We start from the raw sequence: 15,143 nt of genomic DNA, 5'->3' as shown, positions 1-15,143 counted from the left end.
TGTCCTTTCCCACAATGCTTCTGCAACACACAGTCTGTCAGTCCTACACCCTAAAGAATGAATTTCAAGCACTAGTGTGTGTCTGTGTGAGCTGAACTGTTATTTGCATCCATCCTGCAGAGACAGTGGGTGCTATTCTTCTGTCTGGAACAAGGGTGGGTGTCTGTGGAGTTGCATGGGGCTATTTACCCCTACTCACACACTTATCTTTGTCCTGAGAGGCACTATGCAAGCTACCAGCCCTCTGTCCGGAAGGCTGGTAATTGATTGGATCATTATGGTCCTAATTCTTATCCCAGGGTCTGTGTATGTAAGTTATTTATTTCAGCAGGCACACATAAACATCAAGACTTCTCTTATTTAGTTGTGCAGCAAGCTAGCGTGGTAACCACAGTTTCCTCTGTCTCAACGGAAGACAAGTAACAGTCACAGGTGCATGCAAAAAGGCGGCAGTAAGTAGATAGCCTCTTCATGAAAAACAAAACTGTAAGTAGCTGCGTTTTTTTTTAATGATTTTATACATTTATGTATGCTTCCCTTTGTTTTAAAATTTGTAATAAAAAGGCTTTTTGTTCCCACAAACAGCTTGTTCTGTGAGAACAAAAATTATCAGCAATTGCAGATATTTTTCCCTTTAGTCAGCATTACAAACCCACTGACTCTCACCAAGTGTGTGTGTGTGTGGAGTGAAGCTCTGTTTTGTTGAACAGATGACATATGAGATGTGTTCTTATGGCAATATTTATCCCTGCTAGTATTCCTGGCTCTTTGTAATCTCTGGACCCAATTAAAGGTGCTCTGTTATTATGTATTTTGATACCTGCTCAGCCCAGATGATTGGACTCGGGTTTGCCTGAGGTGGGGTGACATTACAGCCTTGTTTTAGGAAATGTCATGCTTGTACCGTTTCACACAATATCTGTATCTCATCTCCCTAAAGCTATAAAAGATGTTCATATCAAATGATTAGTGGGGTGTGTGTTTAAACGTAGGTAAATGTGTGTGTGTGTGTGCATTCCCTATCGAGGCGTTTGAAGGGTGACACATTGAACCTCAGTCAGGAATGTTACCCTGTGAGAATAAGGAAAAGAGGGAGAGAACAACAATAGGAGGGGGAGGAGAGAGAAAGACAGAGAGACACAGGGAGGAAGAAAAGGAGAGAGGACAAACCAGTGTGGCAGGTTTGCGTCACTGTACACACTCTATCATGCAAAGCTGATGGAAAGAGAAGCAGACAAAGAGTGAGAGAAGGGCAGTCAGGAGTGAGGAGCTGATGTCATTACATGGCGATGTCTTCATTACGAATCCGAGTTAACACAATGACCCAGGACAAGTACAGAAAACACACTTAAAGGAGGTAAGGTACCTGTTTTGTGAATATAGGAGCGGACTTTTAGTTGGCTAATTTGTAACTGTGTCATTGAGTAAATGTGTGTATTTTCATTTGATGTAAGGGTGCAATTGTTTCCTTCTTTCGGTTCAAAGGGGAGTTTAAAGTGAATGACTATGTGTTGCCCTGGTTACGCAGATGGGGCAAAATATAACAGGTGTTTCTGTAAACTGACTCTCAGGCTCACCTGCACTGGAAAGCACCTCCAGTGACTGCCTGGAAGTGCCATGCTGTAGCCTAAACTAAACAAAGCACTGCATACTGTAAATCTACTCTTATGATATATAATTACAGGAAACCATCAGCTTGCAGAATTTATCCTTAATGACATTATGAATGATTAGATCTTCATTCAGACTTGATTAGCGATCAAAGACGGTTATCATTGTTTTCATTGGCTGTACACACAGATAACCATGATGAGTCATTACCCCTCAGTAATGTTATCTGCAGGCTGTATTTAAATCAAAGTAAATGTGTGCTCTTATGACCGTTCGATTTGAACAAGCTGCTGTCTCTCTTTGACCACGAGACCGATACATGCTGCAGAGATTGCTTTTGCTGAGTGGATTGCTGTTAGGTGAGTTTTACCAGTTTTTGGTTCAGGTTTAGCTGATGCTGACAGGTAACTTCAAGTATGTTGCCTATGTAAACATGGTGTCTCATACGTGTGTACAGCAGAGAACACTATCTGAGTCATACTGTGCGTCAGGGAGAGGACAGCAAGAACATGTTGCAAAATGAGCTTGGTGGCAGAGGTTTTTAAGTGAGTTGTTGTTTAGTTTTGATCCAATTTCTAACATTTGTTAATGCTTTCTACCCGAATCAGTCTCCACATTTTCTGTTTCCTGTCCTCTAACACTGTGAGATATTGTTGACCATTCCAAGTGGCCAAAGTGACCACAATCCACATCTCTACATTCCAGTCCAATCCATTCTGAGAATAAAATTTTGTGCATTTTTATGCTTGGCAGGCAATGGGAGCTGTTCAGTGAGGTCGAGCTGGGGAACTGGAGTCTCCTGTGGTCAAAACAAGAAGAAGAGCCAGTGGAGTCACCACTTCCAGGCCGCAAAAACCAGAGCACAATTAGGAATATCAAACTGCACTGCACTGAGGATGTCTGTCTATGGAAGAATCTAATGAGAGGATTGTAACTGTGACACTATTTGTTTTTTACACGCCCAAAACGAGAGCCTCCTAGATGAACCGCTTCCAGAGTGCAATCTAAAAGACAGTCGCTTGGACTCCCAGAAAATATCAAGTTCACTCTTCCGCTCTTTTTTTGGGATCTGGCATTTGACAGGAGGTCATTAACTTTGTTTACTCTCAGACAATGGACTCGTCTCTGCTGCCCGCTTCACAGAGTGAGTATGGCAAGCAGAGGACAGGGGTGAAATTCACCATCCGCTCAGCTAACTCTCCCACATACAGTCTCTCTCGCAGCTCAGGTGTCAGGAAACGGGAGGGCATAGGAGAAGTTGCAGAAAGAGAACGATATAGGACACACACCAACACAAACGGTACAAATAAGGATGACGACACAGTCACTGGATGTGAAACCAGGACTAGGAGTGGCAGCAGCGTCAGCACAAACAGAACGATCCCAGAGTTTGGCACTGACAGAAGAGAAAACCCTGCATTTGAAAGCCAGGGAAGATCGGCGTGGAGGGGATCCAACCTTACAAGCAGAAGTAAGAGTTTAGATTTCAAAACAGGCGCTAGAACACCTGATCCCAATACCATAGCTGACTTTTCTCAGCTGTCCAACAACAATAAGGGGGACACCAGTAAATATGCTGGAGCTTTGGAGGGAAGGAGGACACAAATTGAAGGCAGCGTCATGGACAGGATTTCATCACTAAAGGCCTTTAATTCTGTAGGTGTAAGTAATCTTCAAGAGAGAAGCGAGCTTTTGGAAAGGAGCAGTAGGGGTAAGACTCTCCCTACCAGGTTAAGATCCCTGTCTGGATCTAACTCTAGGTACACGGAGACATCTGCTTCATTGGGGCCCAAAAGTGGCCAAAGTATAACGGAGCGGATAGAGAAACTCTTTGGACCTACTGGTTTTGGTAAAACGGATGACTACAAAAATAGGGATTCCTCTAATAACTCTGAATCATCAACAGAATCCCTCATTTCACAGCAGCAAAAGCCTCATGAGAAGACAGCAGGGGGCACCTTCCCTATGAGTTTCTTCTCGAAGGACAGCGATAGTGGGGTGAAAAGTGGACTTTCACTCTGGACACAAAAAGATGCCAATGCCTCAGGGTTTGAGACTTCATTTTCATCTGGGGCAAGCATAACCAGAGATAGCTCACCAGGAGGGTGGATGCAGGGAAGGTATTCAGAGGAAAGTGGAGTTAATTGGGGCAAGGGTTTTGTGGAAACAGGTACAAGGTCCCTGGATAGAGCCAGGAGTAGGTCCAGTATAGCTGCACAGATTAGATCTGCAAGGGCAAACGCACAGCCAAAAACTTTGTTAGAAGAGACACCAGATTCTTTCAGAGAGACATCTGAACTCAGAGACAAAAGCAAAGATGAGAGCTCTGCAAACAACGGAGAGGAAAAGAGTGAAACTAATGTAATAAGTGGGATGTTGAGAGACAGGACTAGAAATGTTGATGGACCAGATCAAATAATGGAATTGAAGGGTGGCAATGCTTATGAGGATGTATTTGAGACGAATCCGCAGAAAACCAATGTGAAAACAGCAGAGAGAAAGAAGGCTCTGTCTGTCTCCTCAGCAGCCAGTGTTAGAAATAAGATCAACCAGTTTGAGGCTCTGACACAGCGAACTCAGAGTTTTGCGACAGGCCAAGTCCAAATACCCAGACGTACCTTTTCTGTACCAGCACAAGTCAGCAGGGGACATGAAGGAGTGAAGAAGAGCGGGTCTGCAAAAGAAATAAATGAGCTAAGGAAAAAGTGGGCAGGACTCCAAGATGAAGGGGAGGCACAAGATAAAAGTGAAGACAAAATTATGGGAACAGTAAAGAAGGTTTGGCCTGACAGAAATTTATCAGTGGATGAAATTGGACTAAGAATAGAGAAGGAACAGACAGGACTAAATGACTTGGATCAGAAAAGAAAAACAGACTCTACTGATGATTTAAAATTGTCCGGACTCAAGACTACCCAAGAAATGCCTCACAAAAGTGACAGAGCTGTAAGTGGAAAGCTTGGCACAGACGAGACAGATTTCTCCAAAGCCTCAAGCCCTGAAGAGGCAAGTGAGAGAGACGTGACAGGCAGCAGTACACCAACCCTACTACCACCCTGTGACCCTTCACACAAGGAAAGGTCACACTCTGATATTACTTCACCAGTTAGTGATGATGAACAGACTCCAACAAACAGCCCTAGCTATTTACTGACTACTTCACCTGTGGCACAGCTGGGGGATGTCACTCCCACTGCCGACAGTGACAACAAAAGCCCTCCCGTCTTCACATGTCCAGCAAAAGATCCAGACTCTTCTCCTCGTGCTCTTCCCACATCTTCTGACAACAACCTTCAAGATGTCATCTCCCCAGACATCCAAACAACACCCCAGAAAGGCAAGAAACGGTTATTGGACCTGAATGCTTGGATAGCTGGTTTGAACCCAGATTTGAAAGTCTTTAGTGATGATGAGGATGTTGATGATGATGAAAGCACCCAAAAAGATGACGATTCAAACTATGATTCAGACTCAGGAGAGTCCTCGGTTACCATCACCAGCAATATGAGTCAGTCAGATCGCAGGAGCTTCTCTGTCACGTGCGTACCGTGCTTGTTTATTTCTGGTTTAATGGAGTTGCTCATTGAAGCAGATAATTAATTTTACCCCTAAAACATTTTATTTTCCTTCTTGTAGTCTTTCGGACCTGTGTAACTTTGCTGGAGCTGACTACGATTCAGAGAATGACAGCGATGACTGGCAGTCAACAAACCAGCGTACCGCTTCAATGAGCTCAGATATGTCAGTGTTTTCCTGTGTGTCTGTGATGCCCGCTGAGGAGCTCGACAAGCTTGTAGAGGAAGTGAGGAACCTGGGGGACGATGCCCTGCAGGTAAAAACAGCATGAAGTTAAAACCTTTTGAAAGGTTTTAATGATCAGTTGTTTGATATTTTTGTGGCTGTGGTTGCGGTGGTCAGTTCACTGGTCCAGTAACCTCCATCTAGATAAGGCTTTCCCTAGGCACTTTACATGTAATGTTAATATTGTAGGTCATGTACCGACTGAATTGAGTTTAAAAAGGACAAAAAATGTTCAATTCTGAGCACCTGAAGCCCAATATACCAAGAACATTTTGACATCCTTTTGTTTCCCTCAGGACTATGATGATGTGCAGGTAGTGGTTCTCCATAAAGACGTGGGAGTCGGACTAGGCTTCAGTTTGGCAGGAGGCGAGGACCAAAACAAGCCCATCACTGTGAGAAAATTCTACTTCCTGCTTCGACTTGGCAAATATTCAAATGTGTGTCTGCAGTATTTTTATGTTTTTTCTTCTTCTTTTCTTTTGTCCTCTGCTCAGGTTCACAAAGTATTTCACTCCGGTGTTGCAGCCAAGCAAGGCTCTATAAAGGAAGGTGACCAGGTTTTATCCATCAATGGCACAGCACTATCTGGGAGTGCCCACTGGGAAGCCTTGAGGGTTTTAAGAAGGGCAAAGGCGAAGGATATGGTAGTTGTGGTGGTGAGGAGGGGGGGCATCATAGACAGCTCTAAGAAAGGAGAAGAGGGAAATAGTCAGGGACAAACACCGGAACAGTATGAGACAGGTCAGTATTAGAGGTACTGCTTTAACAAAGATCTGGTAATGATGTTCCTAATCTTGAACTGAAAATGAGATATTTTATTTGTGTTTTCCCCTCCTCTTAGGTCAAACAGTATGTGTGCAACTGCAGAAAAACAGCCGGGATCTGGGCTTCAGTCTGGAGGGAGGTGAAGGCTCCAGTCTGGGGAACAGACCACTCACCGTCCAGAAAATCTTCCAAGGTAAAAACCAAACCTCTGCCCAAAGTCATGCATGAAACTCTGCCCCAAGTCATGGATGTTAGGGTTATTGGCCTTCAAAAATTGATCATAGGTAATGATAGTTATCACTCTCTGTGTGTTAGACTGACTGGCAACCTGTGCAGGGTCTACCCCATCTCTTGCCTTGTGACAGGAGGGAGAAGGTCCAACTCCAGCAGAAGAAAAGCACTCACAATAGAGCATGACCATATATAGGGTTATATTGTTACACAATTTGACTGTTAAAACTTTGGCTTTTCATATCGGAAATAACTAACTAATTTACTGTATTTAAAGTCAAAATATTTTTTTTACCTTGGCTGTAGTGTATGAAATGCAGTATTTACTCTTGACATGAGTTGTAGAATAAATACAATAAATGAAAACAATACAGAAATACTCAAATACCTTAAAGTTATACAGTACTTGGTGATCTGATGTGGTGCATTATTTCTTCATAACTAAAGAAAACAGCATCATAAAGAACCATTTAAGATTCAGTTCTAAATATTATATGTTTACTATATGAACTTTTATGGCAGCATAAAGTTAAAATTTGACATTAATGTAGATTTTCGGCTATTTATTTAATTCAGTTCATTTTTATTTATATAGGGCCAAATCACAATAACAGTCATCTTAAGATTCTTGTTATACATTGTAAGTTAAACATTTTACAATAATACAGAGAAACCGCAGACAATTATAGCAGACGACCTTCTATGAGCAAGTACTTGGGGACAGAGGGAAAGAAAAACTTCCTTTTAACAGGAAGAAACCTCCAGCAGAGCAGGTGTCAGGGAGAGGCAGATATCCACCTGGTTGGGGATGATGGGAGGGAGAATGTTCCCATTCAGAGAAACCGTTACTGATTACTTGTTTTCCCTCTTTCCACCCTCAGGAGGTCCTGTTGACATGGTATATCCCGGTGATGAGGTCCTAGAAGTCCAAGGGACAAGCGTGGTGGGGATGAGGCGCTTAGAAGCCTGGACTTTGATCAGAGCACTTCCTCCTGGGCCTGTGGATGTGGTGCTACGTCGCTCCCATAAGCATCCAGAAACATGAAGATTAAGGAAGCAGTTTACTCCTTGTAAGATTAAGGGGATGGACCAAAAACATAAACGCTATCTATGAGAGACCGTATCTCCTTCAGTGGGCAAGAACTTGAAATCTGGACATGATATAGTTCAAAATGTGTTTATGTACAGGCAGTATAATAACTATAATATCCTAAAGAAAAAGAAAAATAAGCTTGGAGACCAGGTCAAGGGTGTATATTTTTCTTACATGCTCTTTTTTAACAGGATTACATCTACCTCAAGGCCTGGCAAACCTCTATATCAGCTGAATCATTGAGTAATTGTGGCTCCTACATGCATCAAATCAACCAACATTTGTAACAGATAGATCGATCAGTTCAAAACAGATCATTTGGTACCTGTAAGTGAAAAACGATGTTGTACTATACTGTTAATAGTTAATAACTTTTCCATTGAGACTTTATATTTGTTTTTAATAAAAGCTAACAAATTGATGTTTGTTATTATTACAACCAGCAGAGGGAGTAATTCGTCTTCATTTAGATCGGGGTTAAAGGTATCTTTCCTTTTAAACATTAATAAAAGTGAACACAAGATAATACCTCATCCCTATGTGTCTTTTACAGCCTCCCATCACAAAGTCAAGGTTTCTGTTTTGGAGAGATTTCTCAGATAATTTGATAAGAAAAGGTTAACACGACAATCTCTCATGGCAGTTATATGTTTTATATCTTATCAAATCCTCATCCCATGTTACTGCCTTGAATACGTGCCACTCTGGATATTATCAGCAATAATACAGCAAATATTTAGCTTATATAATCTTCTGAGAGTCCAGAGTTCAGTAACACAGGTTAAAGTGACATGCATCACAGCGATGATGAGAGGGGCTTCTATCGTCAACAATTTGTGCTTTTATTGTGGAAATCCGTGATAGAATAAATTAATAGATTTGACAATCCAATCCCAATCCTGATAAATAACCATTTGACATATTTTGGAGACCGATTTTAGCCGTCATTTCATGCTAACTGATAATGTTCCCTTTAACGATACTTGGTTTTCTTGTATATAAACACACTTAGAAACTTGCTTTAGCTGAATGTAAACACGAAGCTTTCTTCTCCAAAAGAATATTCCTCATTACTTTACGTTCGTGCACAAAGCATATTTATATATTTTTTTGTTTGTTTTTAATTTTTATGGTATTTCTAAAGGTTAAAAGCCAAATTAAAGCAGTGCTTCAGTACACAGAAGCGACTTTTATCTGCTCCCTTATTCACGTGGAGTCGCCACAGCGGACAGCTTCGCTTAATTTGGTCGCTTTATTCAGGTTGGATGCCTTTTTTACCAACCCCCTAAGAGTCGAGCCTCGAGGAGCTTTCCTTTGTTAGGGAAATGCGTAAAACACTATTCACACACACACATACACACACATTTTATACACACACACTTTGTCATAAAACTATCTCGGTGGCTTCTTCCGAGTAGTCAACTGGTATCTGTATTAAGTAATATCTCTTGGCTTTATGGTGTCTGTTTATGTATCAGTCTTTACCAGCTGGGCCAATTACGCTCACTGCGCTGGCCAATCGTGAGGTGAGACGACCGAGTAAACGACTAGTGTTTGTCCAGCTGTGAATAGAGAGCTGTAGGTAGAGGGTAGGGGGGCTGTGGGATACAGTGACAGAAGCACTCAGTTGCCACTGTGCTCAGCGGGGGGAGATAAGAGGAGGCCTTTCATTTCACTCCGGCTATGTTGAAGCTACGTGCAATGAGGGTGAGGTGTCCCCTCGTGCGAGAGTGCATGGCCGAATTTTTGGGAACTTTCGTCTTAATGGTGAGTAACTTTGAGTTGGATTGTAATTTTCAAAATCAAAAGGAGAAAATGAATCAATCAAACGGGGGTTTTAAAAAAAAAATCAAAGCTGGAAAACAGTTTAGAGAAAGAAGAGTTGAAATGTGTATATGCATATCCCAAACCCTGGACATTTTTTCCAGATCCAGTCTAAGAATTTAATTTTCAGGTTTATTATTTTTTAATTTTCTAAATTTATGCGAAAAACGTGTAAGTAGCTTGAGTTTGATTTTATACCCTCACATTGACTAAATGTTTACGGAATCAAACAACTCAAGAAAAAAAATGAAATTACATAATAGCATCAGATTAAAATTGTTTTTGCCACTGTATCGGATGATTTGGGTTATTTTGCAGGCACAGGACCTGAGCACCTACAGTCAATGAGTAGATCACAAGGTCCTGTGTATACCAAAGTATTCTAGAGTCAAATGTGAGGCCACCTGCTCAACAGTTCAAGCAAATGGGCAATGATCCCAGCACAGCAGCAAATCTACAGCAGAATGACTGAAAATCAAAATGATCAACATGCTGCAATTTCAAATCAAAGTGCAGACCTCAAGCTGTTGTGAGACCTTAAGAGAGCTGTGCATAAACAAATACCCACAAATCACAATGAGCTGAAGCAATATTTTAATGGCTGGGGAAAAATCCTCCACAATGATGTGGGAGACTCATAAACTGATGACCAATAGTCATGGAAAATTATTACTTCAAGTTATTGCTGATAAAGCTGGCTCACACGCTACTGAAAGACTGGGAGCTTTCAGTTTTACACAGTACTGCAGAACCTGTTCTGTGAAAACTTGTCACATGACTTTACATGTATCACTAAAACTAAGGCTGAAACCAAGTGAAGGTAATTTTCTTAAAAATAAAAAAAAAATTGCTTCCTAGAATGGGATTTATAAGGTGTTCTCAGTCTTATCTCAAGCATGTTTGTTTTCTGTAAGAATCAAAGTCAGCTCTGCAAGACATAAATGAACTAATCTGAAAAATGTAGGCGTATGAAGTTAGATACATAAATTGACGTAATGCATTTAAAGAAAGCACAATCCATATGAGTTGAAATTAATAACCCTTAATTGTGCCACATGTCTAAAACAGCTTTCACCTGACTGCAGAATCTCTACTGAGATTTTATTGGGAACTTTGCCTATAGTTAGAACAGATTACAATAATTTATGCTTGTATATCAAATATTAAAAAGATTAAAATTAAGAAAAATATTAAAAATAAGTTATATAGATTTTGCAGCTTACACAATTATCTACATCTTCTCATCTCAAGAACCAAGGAAACGGGCAGGGAAAATCATCACAGACCCCTCACACCCTGGACACAGACTTTTTTATCTGCTGCCATCTGGCAGACGGTACAGAAGCCTGCAGACCAGGACCACCGGACATAGGAACAGTTTCTTTCCCCTCACCATCTCCCTTCTAAACAGTTGACCTGTCACACTGCTCCCACTGCCAGACTGCAACTGCACCTTATGTACATTCTGTAGTATTCATTCCACCTCATTTCATTTCTGTATTTTATGTATATAAGTTTAGATTAGTTATTTATAGTTGGTTTACACAGCTGTGCGTGTGTGTGTGTGTGTGTGTGTGTGTGTGTGTGTGTGTGTGTGTGTGTGTGTGTGTGTGTGTGTGTGTGTGTGTGTGTGTGTGTGTGTGTGTGTGTGTGTGTGTGTGTGTGTGTGTGTGTGTGTGTGTGTGTGTGTGAGATCCCAATGTAACAGCCATACTGTCCCTTACATGGTCATTCAGATAACTCGTCAGATAACACGGGTCATTACAAAGTCTAAAGAGGAGGGCATTAAATTACACTTTAACAAGAACAAATTTGTCTCTGTTTATCAATAAGTTAGTCAAGAAAGATATACTGAAATTTGCTCATGTGCTTTCCTCTACGTCTATTTAAGTTAGTTTTGATGTCGGGATTTTTAGCTGTGGAAAATCTTGTTTCTTTGTTCACCTGAGTTTTGCAGTAACTTCTGACTTCTCATGCACCTTCCACCTTCTCTGTCCTCTTTATCTGCAATAAAGTTCTTTGGCTGCGCTGCTGCTGCGCAAGTAAAAACCAGCAATGAGACTAAAGGCCAGTTTCTATCTGGCAACATGGCCTTCTCTGTGGGTGTTATGTCAGCCATGTATCTCACCAAGGGCATCTCAGGTAAGAATTTAAAGATATCCATAATGGGCACTAACATTTTTTTTTACATAGTATTACATTTAAACTCATTACAATATGCTCTGCACAGTCTAAAATCCCTCAGGTAATTATGACTTTTATTGCAGTTATTAAATGAGTACACATAATTTATCACCAGAGCTCTCTACAAATAAGCATTAGCCACTTTCTTTTGCAAAGTGTTTGCTTTGGCTTATACCTTTGACAATCCACTGTTATATGATACTATATGGCACCAATAACACAGATAATCAGAGACACGATCACCTGCCAGTGTGTCTAATTACCTTCATTTTTAACTTTCACCTTCCTGTATCCTTCTCTAAATATGTACCCTACGTCCCTGCAGGTGCCCATCTGAACCCAGCGGTGACCCTGAGTTTCTGTGTTTTGGGGAAGGTGTCCTGGTCGAGGCTCGTGCCCTATTCCCTCTCCCAGGTGGTGGGGGCTTTCGTGGCGTCGGGGGTTGTCTATCTCGTCTACTATGGTTTGTCTTTTTAATTTTTGTGACATATAAATAAAAAAATTAGTTTGTTTTGTTTCCTGCAACACCTCTGTTTCGGTCGCAGATGCCATAATGACTTTTAGTGGAGGAGTGTTGACTGTGTACGGCAAGAATGAGACTGCCTCGATATTTGCCACATACCCCTCTGACTACCTTTCTGTGGGCAGAAGTTTCTTTGACCAAGTGAGTATAATTATTATCAGGATTGGATCTTTTAACAGCTGCTCCCGTACCTAACGTAATGAGTTGACATTTCAGGTAGTGGGCACCGGCATGTTGCTGTTGTGTATCCTGGGTTTGGAGGAAAAGAGGAACACCCCGGCTCCCTCTGAGCTGGTTCCTGTTGTAGTGGCAGCTGTCGTTCTGGGGATCTCCATTTCAATGTCAGCTAACTGTGGTGCTGCCATAAATCCTGCTCGGGACCTGGGGCCTCGCCTCTTTACCCTAGCTGCAGGCTGGGGGACTGAGGTCTTCACGTAAGTATCTTATCTGCTTAAGTTATTGGTTTTATTTAAACTTTGTTTATGTCTTAATTTCACAAAAGTATGTCAAAGATTGTTGGACAATGGAAGAGTTATCCTGAGGGTTTTTCCTTGAAACAGCTGTTTTCTCTTTATAATCTTATGATCCTGTGTGACCTGTGTGGTTCCACAAATGCTCAGTGCGCAGTGTCTTAAACACTTAAAGCTGCGTTTTAACACTATGGGCAGAAAAACACCAAAACAGGCCAAGAGAAACACAAATTTAACATAAGATCAACATGTAAGGCTTTTATTAAACAGACAAAGAGGAATTCATCTCATCTGAGTTGAGTTAATAGCTTCTTGATTAATTATTATCAGGCCTTTCAGCTTATTGTTCAGCTGTATCAGAAATAAATGTTACTGATCGCAATAACGCGATTACCCTTTCAAGTAACAAGTAAAGGAAGGGATTACTATTGTAAAAAAGGAATTGGATTACTGTTACTTTCCCATAAGCACACTGCGTTACTAGACTGTGATTTTTTTTTTTTTTTTTTTTTTGCGAGAGTGTCTCATGACAATGATGTAAGCGCGTGCGATGTTCGTGGTAACGGACGTGTGCAGATCAATGATCAACCATGGATAATATATAGAGGGTGGAAGCACTGACATTACTTTGAGTTTGATTACGTAAAAAGTGACAAAAACATTAGCGTCCGCTGTACAATGCGTGAGAAGAAAAAAACCCCCTAAACTTCTGAGCAAGTACCCTAGCACGCTGCCACGGGAATGTGAAATTCACAGAGAAACCCCCGGATCCTCCCACTGGCATGACCGCTGTGGCACCGGGCAAACCTCCGCCTGCTCCGCTCCTGCTAAACAGGTGAAAAAAGAGCAACAGGACGACTGAGTCTTTGATTTTATTTATTTTCTGCTATGTTTTACTTGCATCTCTTTGAAAGAGTGAGTGTAAACACAAAAAATAGTTTTACTTATATGCTGGAATATGCAGAAAATAAGTTTAAATGTTAAACAAATTTCTTCAAGTCAAAGACTGTTGCATATAATTTAATTCTTGCTAGATGCAATGTGCATAAAGTTAAAAGATTAAAACATTTTTTATAAAGAGACTTTCATTTGATTACATTTTATATGATGGAGTATGCAGAAAAAACTAGAATTGGGCTGAAAGGCCTATTGCTTTATTACCTATTCAGGTTGTTTATCATGTTTTTTAAAAAGTAACTAATTAATTCTGAAAATAAGTAATCATTAAAGTAACGGGATTACTTTTTTTGGAGAAGTAATCACTAATTACTTTTTTCAAGTAACTTGAACAACACTGCTGATGGCTGCAGATAGATTAATCGGATCTGGTTTTCTATGGAAATGATCTTGATGGAAGGTGTTGACCTACAAAACAAAAACCGCTGATCTTAGACTAAAGAACCCTGAGTGAAGTTTAATATTTAAATATTTAATATACTACTCTCTGGGTTTTTTTTCACTGTGATAAATTCTTCTATCGAAGTAAAACCTGTTAAAAATAATGAATCTTCACTCTTTAACCGTGATGTCCTGCTGCTCTTTGTTCTGCAGGTGTTACAACTACTGGTTCTGGGTACCATTGGTGGCTCCGCTTGTTGGAGGCGTTTTCGGTAGTTTGATGTATCACATCTTTATCGACTGGCAGCTGCCTGACCCAGACCAACTTGAGAGGATTTCCACCATCAGTGAAAAACTTGGAAAAAAAGGAGATGAGTTAAAGGCTGTGAATTTTTAAAGTTTAATGCTGAAACTACTTTTCTACTGTTAGAAAAAACAAAAAGGAATAGCTTCTTTCAAATGATGTAGCTGTTTGCTCCTTAAACACAGCCAGCAGAGATATGTGTCAGTCATAAGATAAAGCTGTTTGTTTACAATGAAATGTGTGTTTAGTATAATAATCACTGTGTGTCCTTTTTTGACTTTGTAGCTGGGAAAACTGCTAGCATGTTCACCTCTTTGTAAATCAGATATAGAGGACTATGTAGATTTAAACAGTGAAATCCATCTTAGTCCACTGGCTGGTCTATTTTTACTCCCCTCTGTTGTTTTAACGCATTCACATTTTGGCATTTCAGCCTGCAAATATTTCACTTTTATAGAAAACAACACCAAACATTCATGCTTAGCTATGACTTAATATTTGTGAAAAGGTTTTACTTTTATTTTTTTTTCTGTTATGTTTTAGTCCCCTGTTTTATGTTTTTTTTTGTTTAACCCGTGTCCTGTTTCCCCTTGATGATAATTATGAATGTTATACATTAGTCTGTCAAGAGATGCATGTAGTATTTGAGGGACACTGTAGATAAGTTTTTTTTCAGTGTGTTTAGGTTTCTGTGCTCTCATAAAGGAGATATCTATATACATAGAGAGAGAGAATATATATATATATATATATATATATATATATATATATATATATATATATATATATATATATATATATATATTCTCATTTCAAACTACTGAGGGATCTAGGAGGAGATCAGAGGAAAAAGCATGAACAATCTTCATGGTCTGTGCTGCTTCTCCATTTCACTTTGTTCTGTTGTGTATTAATTATGCTACCTCAATGTTTTTTGCTGATGGCATTGAAAACAACCCTCATTCCCAAAACATGTTGGGATTCTGTGCAAAATGA

The 15,143-nt window shown here is 40.3% G+C and overlaps 2 protein-coding genes across 6 annotated transcripts; both read left to right on the top strand.

Moving 5' to 3' along the window:
• The first annotated feature begins 205 nt into the window (after positions 1–205).
• LOC146508284 (uncharacterized) lies at positions 206–7,948 on the top strand. Of its 5 annotated transcripts, XM_085177284.1 has the most exons (8): positions 529–1,970; positions 2,069–2,156; positions 2,365–5,150; positions 5,248–5,443; positions 5,709–5,807; positions 5,910–6,156; positions 6,257–6,373; positions 7,293–7,948. In XM_085177284.1, exons 3-8 carry the CDS (start codon positions 2,725–2,727, stop codon positions 7,454–7,456), a joined length of 3,249 nt encoding a protein of 1,082 aa, XP_085033410.1. In that variant the 5' UTR covers positions 529–1,970; positions 2,069–2,156; positions 2,365–2,724; the 3' UTR covers positions 7,457–7,948. The 5 variants fall into 5 exon arrangements, with proteins under 5 accessions (XP_085033411.1, XP_085033412.1, XP_085033410.1 ...); XM_085177285.1 differs by lacking the exons at positions 529–1,970; positions 2,069–2,156 and adding an exon at positions 206–486; XM_085177286.1 differs by lacking the exon at positions 2,069–2,156 and having other exon boundaries at positions 528–1,357; positions 6,496–7,411.
• Positions 7,949–9,081: 1,133 nt separating this feature from the next.
• Positions 9,082–14,895, top strand: aqp10a (aquaporin 10a). The gene is made up of 6 exons (XM_085177288.1): positions 9,082–9,271; positions 11,344–11,470; positions 11,838–11,975; positions 12,058–12,176; positions 12,252–12,469; positions 14,057–14,895. The coding sequence occupies exons 1-6, from the start codon at positions 9,188–9,190 to the stop codon at positions 14,238–14,240; spliced, it is 870 nt and encodes a 289-aa protein (XP_085033414.1). The 5' UTR covers positions 9,082–9,187; the 3' UTR covers positions 14,241–14,895.
• The last annotated feature ends 248 nt before the right edge of the window (positions 14,896–15,143 follow it).

Source organism: Neolamprologus multifasciatus, chromosome 11 (assembly GCF_963576455.1).
Source record: "Neolamprologus multifasciatus chromosome 11, fNeoMul1.2, whole genome shotgun sequence".
In the NCBI taxonomy this organism is placed as follows: domain Eukaryota; kingdom Metazoa; phylum Chordata; class Actinopteri; order Cichliformes; family Cichlidae; genus Neolamprologus; species Neolamprologus multifasciatus.
This window is presented reverse-complemented; position numbering and strand designations above follow the sequence as displayed.